The sequence below is a fragment of the Ananas comosus genome, linkage group 13, assembly GCF_001540865.1.
Source record: "Ananas comosus cultivar F153 linkage group 13, ASM154086v1, whole genome shotgun sequence".
Lineage (NCBI taxonomy): Eukaryota > Viridiplantae > Streptophyta > Magnoliopsida > Poales > Bromeliaceae > Ananas > Ananas comosus.
This window is the reverse complement of record NC_033633.1, coordinates 1,067,629-1,077,028: the sequence shown is the minus strand read 5'-3', so window position 1 is coordinate 1,077,028 and position 9,400 is coordinate 1,067,629. Positions and strand designations below refer to the sequence as shown.

At 36.2% G+C, this 9,400-nt stretch overlaps 1 protein-coding gene across 1 annotated transcript; it reads right to left on the bottom strand.

The window, feature by feature from the left end:
* Positions 5,936 to 8,779, bottom strand: LOC109719262 (pentatricopeptide repeat-containing protein At2g37320-like). The gene is made up of 2 exons (XM_020245837.1): positions 8,625 to 8,779; positions 5,936 to 7,779 (listed from the first exon to the last, which is right to left on the bottom strand). Exon 2 carries the CDS (start codon positions 7,691 to 7,693, stop codon positions 6,092 to 6,094), a length of 1,602 nt encoding a protein of 533 aa, XP_020101426.1. The 5' UTR covers positions 7,694 to 7,779; positions 8,625 to 8,779; the 3' UTR covers positions 5,936 to 6,091.

The following is a 9,400-nucleotide window of genomic DNA, read 5'->3' as shown; positions in this document are numbered from 1 at the left end:
AAATATATCTAATTATATTTTTAGTCTACGAAATACTATACAATTTTTAAATAAATTAAAGTAATATTTGTTGAATTTTTTGAAAATTTGAAACATCTTATCATATGTCACGAGTTTCCGGATTCTTTGGATTATCTTATGAGCACATATATATATATATATATATATATATATATATATATATATATATATATATATATATTTAATAGTTAATAATATATGTATCCTCTCAACGTGAGGGTCATTTTGAATTTAGCGCCTTAAACTTTATTTCTCTTTACTATTTCAGTTAATTAATAAAATCTACACTTTTTAACGGTTGGAAAAATACGAGAACTGCAAAATTTGATAAAATAACTAAAAAAAACTTCAAATATCACCTGTATAATTTCACACTCTCTCTAGCACCATATAGTTTAAAGTGTATAAATTTAGTGCTTTGTGGTTTCATTTTTTATTTTTTTATTATCGATTCTGTTAATTTTTTTGTTAAATCAGTGACAGAGTTAAAATTAAAGGGTACTAAAGTAAATATTTAATAAACTTAGGTGGGGTATCTGAAATTTTTTTGTATATAATTTAACAAAATATTAACGAAAAAGCTGACGAAAAGATAAAAATGAAACCACAGGACACTAACTTGATACACTTTAAATTATAGAGTACTAAAGTGAGAAAGTGCGAAACCACATAAGTGATATTTGAAGTTTACCCAAATAACTAACTAAATTTATAATTCAATACATATCAAATAAAAAAATATAAATAAAATACTATTTCAAAATGGCCCAAACCAATATTTACTATGTTATCTTATACTTTTTAGTGAGAACTATGGCTCCATTTTGAGTTACCTATCTAATCTTTTAAAATTTTAATTTGATTACACAATTTTTTATTTTTTTTTATTTAAATCAGCCAACGACATTTTGATTTTAAAATTCAAATTCATCATATGTCTCTATATTTTTAGTTAGTATAATTCAGGCGACTCTCGCAATTATAAATTTATTAAAATAAATAAGTAGCCTAAACTTTGAAGTCGAGAGTTAGCAGTCTAAATTATGAAGTCAAAATACCGATTGACTCAAGTCAAATAAATTGAAAATTTGATTGGTGGGATTAAAATTTCAAAATATCGAATACTCTGATCAAAATAATTGATACCTTAACGCAGGTTTCGTATGTTTTTACCAACTTAAAGTGATTGATAAAAATATTGTGAGTATACACAAATGTGTCAGCTACAAACAATAACACTTTTTTTTTTCTTTTTTTCTTTTTTTTAAGAAAGATAGTATGCTATACACTATATTTATTTTTTTTAGAAAATATAAATCAATTAGAATTCAAATTTGGGACCTCAGATACCAATCATCAAATCCTTTGTCATTTGCGCTAGGACACATTTTTCCTCGGGAGAAGTGGATAGTTCTCGTTAAAGTAATTCATGGAGTGTGTTTTAATTGTGTGGCTAAATCTACTCTTCTGGATCCAAATTAAATTTGATTAAGCTACACTGGCAAGCACATCAAAAAGTGTTCGACATAGAAAAAGAAAACCCTCTTTAACACATTCAAACACCGATATGAGATATTCACCGATATGAGATATTTAACACATTCAAATCCCTAGAGCAAGTGGCAAAGGGCTTGATGGTTGGTACCCGAGACCCAAGTTCGAATTCTAGTTGATTCACATTTCTAGCTAAGTTTATTTCTAAATGAAATAAACGAACGGGTAGCGTGCTACCTATCTCTCTCAAAAAAAAAAAAAAAAAAAAAAAACACATTCAAACAAGTAGCGCTACAAAAAAGGGTTTCCACAAATCCAAATTCAAAACCACGAAGCTTAATTCCGATCGAGTACGATTTCATCTGATCCATAACCAAAAACACAGATAAAGAGAAAGAAACAACGATCGATGGATTCGCGGAAATCGCTTGATCTAACTAATAAGAGATTAAGGAAATCACGATCGAGTTCAAATTTGAACTGGGGACGAAATTAAGGAAGGATCGAGTACGTAGTGCGTACGTACCTCTGATCGTACGCTATGATCCTGTCGAATTAAGCGAGTAGAGATTGGGGATCCCGAGGGAATGAGAAGGATTTAAATGGAGAATGGGAGTGAGTGGATCGGGGATCGAGGCGCCTTTTTTGTGTGGACAAGGAGAGGGGATAGAAGGGGGGGGGGAGAGAGGGACGGGGGAGGGAGACGATCACGTGGCAGCGCACGTGCGAGCGGGGGACATCGCACCGTCGCCGATATGGCGCCCGCGCTCTCGGACTCCGTGCGGGGCGCGTGTGTGTGCGCGCGCGCGCGCGCGCGCGCCCCTCTATTTTTTTATTTTATTTATTCTGTTTGTTTTCGGATTGGCTCGAATCTGGAGGTGGGCTCGATGGAATCGGTGGGAGGGAGGAAGCGGAAAATTTACTGGGTGCACCCGGTGCATAACAGACCTGGGCACCCGGTGCATAACAGATCTGGGCCGTCGCTTTACCGCGTTCATATTTTAGACGGTCCCAAAAAATTCAAAATTTTTTTTTTTTTTTTTTTTTTTTTTTTTTTTTTTTTTTTTTTTACGACCGTATGCTGCTATAAAATTAAAGTAAGAATTGCTATTGAAGAAGTATGCAACCTCTTAAATTATAATAGCTTGTGTATTTGTGTCTAGGTTGGAACTTAATAAAAATACTGTAAATTTCAGATAACGCCGGTAGACTAGGTTATTATGGATCAACAAATATTTATTGTACCTCCGGATCATACATTTATTTAGTTACAGTAATTTTGAAAAAACGTATGCAAAGCAGCTAAATATAAAGGTTTTGTTGCAATTACAATGGAAAGGTCTAGATTGCAGCTTTTGATTTTGGTGGTGAGATTAATATCTTCCCATTTATTACGGCTAAAAAAATTTATTGAACACAATTAAAGTTTAGTCTATCAATAGTGTCTGCATTTAATATTAAATTTAGTTGTCAACATCAAAATCGCCAGCATTATTTTATACTATTATCGCAAATAAAAATTATCAAATAAAGAACGATTTAAATAGCACTTTATCGAACAATACTATCGCAAGAGAGGTAAACAAGCCCCTCGTGCGTGATTGGTGGTTGAATGTAGTGCACGAGATGTAGTGATGCACAGGGTGGATTGAATAGTTTCCGTGAGGTATGAGAGAGAGAGAGGTGAGAGATGATTAAAAATGGTTAGTTTCTGGGGCGACACGGTGGGCCGAGTTGCCTTGTGCTAGTGGGACCAGCCAGCCGAATTATTTGGTGGCTGCTTCCGCCCGTATGCATGGAAAGTTTAGGGAAGAATTCTAGAATGCACATGGTATATATATATATATTGATTATGTGACGCGCTCAATAAATTAAATAATTTTTTTAAAATTTATTCGTCATATTATAATTATAAAAGATTATTTTTGTTGTACCTTTTTTGAAAAAAAAAAGATATGATTGGCTTCTTATTGATCATAGTGTGTAAGTGGGATACAGTAAATTTTTTCAAGTGTAGGTATCAGTGCAGATGCAAGTCCACTCACGCATGGTGTGCTCACCTCCACTTTTCTCGCAAATCCTAGTTGCCTAGTTCGGTAGTACAGCGAATGAAAATACATCAACCGGCGCAACCAATTACATTCTTAGAACAGATGGTCTTTTGCTTAAGTCTTAGCGAGCGGAAAAGCATAACAATCCTCCTAGTGATTATTGAAACATCAAAATCTACGAAATCAAAATAAAATCGGAATCAAGAGGACAACCCAACGGCACCAACCACAATCTAGAAATTTGTTAATTTGTTTTCTATTATTGAGAGTATGTGGTTGTAATCCTCTCCACACTATCGGAACTATAAATGCTTCTTTAATTATATAAGTATCCCATAAATAAATGAGTAAAGTGTGATTAAAGCAATTTTTTATTGGTGATTAAAGCAATTTATTTTTGTTCATTTTGCATCATGGTCTTTAACTAAGCTACATATCTAGTATGTGATGTGATAGGATAACTCAAATCTAGGTAACAAACAAATTTGACCAATTCATGGATGGATAATTTGAGCTGTACTCATGGAGGTTTGGAATTATTATTATATTAAAATTAAAATATGGGAGGAGCTTGATGAATAAAATAGCTTTTGAATGCCACTTTTTGTATTAATGTTCAAGAAACTGGGTGGTGGGGGTAATTGAGGCCTAACGACAAAGTATTGTGAGCCACAAATGTTCTAAAAATATCTTCATTTTTTTCGTATAAAATTCTTTTATTTCTTATATCGCATGATAAATTTGATCAGATTTAATATATTAATCATAAAATAAATAAAATTATTCTGATACAGAATAAATCATTTGTATTAAGAGGAATCACATCATATCCTTTCAAATGAAGTTAATTTTTATTAGATATTAGTGTTGGAACTTCAGTTATTGGGTAATTAGTATTCTATTAAAACAATTTACGAAAATAAAAATGTGGATAAATAATTTTCACTTGGAAATAATTTGTTTTTACAAAAATTGTAAGAATCGAAGAGTGGGCCCGGGGGCCACGTGAACTTTGTTTTGGGCCGTGCCTTATCGGGTCAGAGTGTGGGGCCCACGAAAGTGTCCGCACCCAAATCGGCCTATTTGGTTAGCTTTTTTGGTGTATTCGTTAGTTTCATTGTTTTGTCTAAATAAAATAACGATTAAATATAAAATAAAAAAAAAATTATTTTTTATTTTATTTTTGGACCAATCCCCAATGGCGATAACGCATCTGGGGTTGTTCTCGCGGACCGTGACAGTGAACCCACCACCAGCATTGCGCCAAGTTGGCGGAGTGGGCTCGGTTTGGCTCGATTCGGTTCAATTTGGTTTGATTTGGTTTGGTTCGGATCGGAAACAGTGCCACGCCACGATGGGGAACACTCCTCGTGGCGCCTATGACATTGATGAGACGGTCCTCGGTGTAATGGTTATATATAAGTTTAGTTAAATTACTATCAGTGGTAGAGGAATAGTGCTTATTATTATTTATTTTGTCCTTTACGCATATATATTAGTATAAGTATCATATAGTAAAGAGATAAAAAAAGTGATAGTAAACGCTATTTATCTATTCCTGATAGTATTCTACCTCTATTGTATATCATAATTAATAATGATGACTGGTATAGTAATTCGTGCGATAAGACGGGGAGGTAATTAGAGAAAAAAATAAAAAATAACAACAAAGGAAGAGAAAACTGTGATAAAAGAAATGACGATAAGGGGCAGAATTCACCTTGCCGACAAAGAAAGGTAAGAGCCAGAAAAAGTGGAAGAGGAACAGTTCGGCCCAATACAGAGGTATGATCCAGTTTGATTCAATCAAAAAAAGAGAAAAATTCGGTACAGATGATATGTGCCCAGGTGAGAGAGTAAATACCATTAATATTTAAGAATTGTTTGGGAGTAAAAAAATTGAAAAGTGAGAAATATGTGAGCATCCATAAAATTGTTTTAAGTGTAATGGATATATCTATACGTACCCCAATAGTGATATTGAGATGTGCAGTTATTATTTTATTTAGTTGGAGTTTTTCTGAGTGAACAGTAGTACCTGTTCTTATGACTCAGTAATTTTAAGTCTACAGTAAAGAAATTTGTAATTTTTACAACCCTCCTCTGAGGTTGTGAGATTTACTAATTTTTTAAAACTGTTAGTTAAAAATTTGAAAAAAGGTGCTAAAATTTGTAGAGAGAAAAAGATTATTGGATTGGAAAAATGGTCGAATTATAACTTGAAGTGGGTAATAGGCCTAGTTATGCTGCTATTGTGATTACTGTTTTGCAGATAATTGATAGGATACAGTGATGATCCTTATTGGAAAAAGCTTCAAAAGAAGAAGAAGAAGAGTTATAGATCCAATGGTCCAAACAAAAGAGTGTAGTTAAACTTAGAAGAAAATGAAAATGAATCGAATTTTCTTCTCAGTTATATGCAAAATTTTTGACACACGAAACAAAGATAATGACAAATGTGTGCAGAGCTTGATTGTTTTACTCCTTAGATCATGAGATTAAGCCACATTGATATCTACTATTGATTATCCTGTAATTTGAAGTTGTTCAAATATAGACAAATCTCTCGGACAATCCATCTGACACTGGAGGCAACCCAAAACGGCGAGGATTTCGTTCGCTTGCTTATTTGATCGATCTTCCGCTTTGAAGATGTAAACTTTGTTACCAACTTCAATCCAGCTATACCCCGGGCTCGTCTTCAGCCCTCTCTCCTTCATCAACTTCCTCACATTCGCGACCTGATCCCAGGACCCCGTGCTAGCATACAAATTAGCCAATTGCACGTAAGTCGCCGCACAACCTGGTTCTAAGAAAAGCCTACTCTCCGCAGCACGGATACCAACCCAAACATTTCCGTGAACCCTCGCAGACGACAGCAGCGAGCCCCATATGACAGCATTCGGAGGGATGGGCATTCTTGCAATTAAATCCAATGCCTCGTTAAGCAACCCAGCACGACCGAGGAGATCGATGATACACGAGTAGTGGTCTAAATCCGGTTTTACATCGCAATCAAGCATCAAACTGAAGCATCGCCGTCCTTCTTCGACCAAACCAACGTGACGGCATGACGAAAGCACGCCTAGAAAGGAAATGGCGTCGGGTTTTACGTCCTCCTTGATCATTTCATTCAGCAGGTTTAAAGCTTGTTCCGCAAGACCATACTGAGAGTATCCGAATATCATCGAGTTCCATGAGATTAAGTCTCTCTGCGAAATTTCGTCAAACACATATTGAGCATCAGCAATACTCCCACATTTCGCATACATTGAGATTAGCGCATTTGAAATATGCACATACATATCAAAACCCATTTTTATTTCTAGACCGTGAAAGCTTCTCCCAATCCCAAGACAAGCGCTGCTGGTGCAAACAGCCAAAAGGCTCGCGAAAGTGAAGTCATTTGGCTTTGTCATCGACCGCCTCATTAGCACAAACAGATACAGGCATGTTTCGACCCGACCGTTTTGGGCAAAACCTGCAATTATCGCAGTCCATGATATTGTATTCCTTGTGGGTAGCATTTGAAAAACTTGGTAAGCTTCGTCTAACTTACCGCACTTGGCATATAAGCTAATTAATGAGCTTCCTATAGGAATCGACAAGTCGCAGCCAATTTTCACCAGGAGAGTATGAAGTTGCACGCCTGTGTTAATAGCCGCTGTGTCTGCACAAGTACTCATAACTGAACATAAAATAGATAGATCAACGCTGATTCCTCTCTCGTGCAGTTCAAGAAACAGAAAGAAAGCATCCTCCTTCGCTGAACTTGAATGAACCTTTGTGGGCGTGAGGCGCGTGGTTTGCCTAGCAGATTTACTAGGTGTCGTCTGTTTGTTGATCTTCGAATGCCTTGATTGAGTCTCCAAGATATCCTGCATGCAAGCTTTAATGAGGCGATGATGGCACGACTCTTGTACTTCATCCTTGACCTTTTGGAGTACTTTTTGGGGGATCAGGAGATCGAGGATTCTTAGTGCGGTGTCTACACCACTGCCTTCTAGCTTTCTGGATCTTCGGAGCGACGGGAATGTGGTGAATTTGGATACGACTTGATTGGTTGCATAATAGCATTTGGAAACAGCGCGTCGATTGATAGGCAGATGGAGCAAAAACTTGTGCATTACTTGAGCTATCCATTAGCAAGCTAATCCCCGCAAAATTTCACACCTTTATACTCTTAGACATAGGACGAGGAAAGTGCACAAACCTGAAAGAATATAGGTTACTAGATAATTATGCAAATCACTACATATTACTTGTTACGAGATGACACAAATTACAACCTTTATTCCCCAAACAAAGCAATAAAGGAAAAAAAAAGGCCAAGAAATTATCTAAAATGACCTATTTGGCTTAAAAGGCAAGCATCTAAAGCTAAGGCGGAGGCCAGATTGGATCGAGTCACAATAGAAAGCCTGCGGGCTATATGGGGGAGGTCGGATTGGGCTGAATCACAATTGAGACTCGTGGACGTTATGTCTGTATAGTTGAAGTGAATTGGTTGCGTCTTTCTAATAGCTCGAGCTTTTGAAATTAATGGTTAACGACGCCAACTATCTGATAAGTGGTATTAGGGGCCACATTGAAGGACTACTTTATTGTTTTATTTCTATATACGACTATAAACTAAAGTCAAAATGCAAAATTGGCTTTGTTCTCAAATGAAAATCTCACAGGAAAAACCTACGGATATAGAAAATGCTCATCCACGCATAATTTGTTCCTAAACCAAAATGATCCCTTGTACACTATTTTCTCTGATTATGCCAACTACTTCCAAAAAAAGAAAAACCTAAAGTTAAATTTCCTAGCTTTTCTAAACATTAACAGTTATTCCTATAATCTAAAACCAAACTCATTAAAATCAACTCTTTTCTCGCTTATCATAGTGGATTACGTAGAAAAATAAAAGGTACAAACTCGCACTATTGATCTCGGAGACAAAAATGTGACAATAATGCTTGCACAAACAAGTAATTTAGTTAAAAACAAAGCAAAAGGATTAGAGAACCAAAATTCAAGTACTTAATACAAAAAAAAAAAAAACACTACCATAATACACGATCGCGATGTGCAAACTCTTCGATTTCTCCAAATTGCAGGATCATTAGGCTCAAAATTTGAAAAATTGGGGATTTTAGAATGATAACGATCCCGAATCACAAGGGGAAGCGATCGATCGAGTAGGGTGCGGACACTCACCTGGGAGAATTAGGGGCGGAATAAGGGTTTTTATTGGTTCCGGAATGAGGAATTGTGCGGAGGCGTACGGACGTTCTATCTGCCGTTCGATTATCCAGGGATAAGCATCCGCCGTCCAATGTTTGGACAGTTGAGATTAAATGTTCTAGTTTGATGAACGGTGCCGGATTGAATAGCCGAGAAAATTGTTTTCTTGGGCCTCACCCACATGAAATTTGGCCCATTTATAAGAAGCCACATTGGAAGAGTAAAAAAGTTAAAATTTACTTTACAGAGAATCAACTTTTTTTTTCATTTAGCAGGGGTCAGAAATATACCCCCGAATCGTGAACAACGAGGTAACGGTAGCACAATGTTGGAATGATAAAGGGTGGAGATGGCGTTTCATTAGCAGGGGTCTCGTAACATCCACAGACAGTGTTACACGTCATCAGTTCGTCTTGCTAAAAAATCTACTGTCCAACTATTCTCCTTCGGATATTACGGACAGTATAGAGTGGCGTTGGACCACCAACCGGATATTTACTGTTAAATCTATCTACGAATTTATTACCGACGCAGGCCAGCGAAACCCAACTTGCGATCACATTTGGAATTTAAAGATTCCCGCCAAAATTAAAGTCTTC

Coding starts and splice junctions, on each gene's coding strand:
- LOC109719262 (XM_020245837.1), bottom strand. CDS start 7,693: ATGCACAAGTTTTTGCTCCATCTGCCTATCAATCGACGCGCTGTTTCC.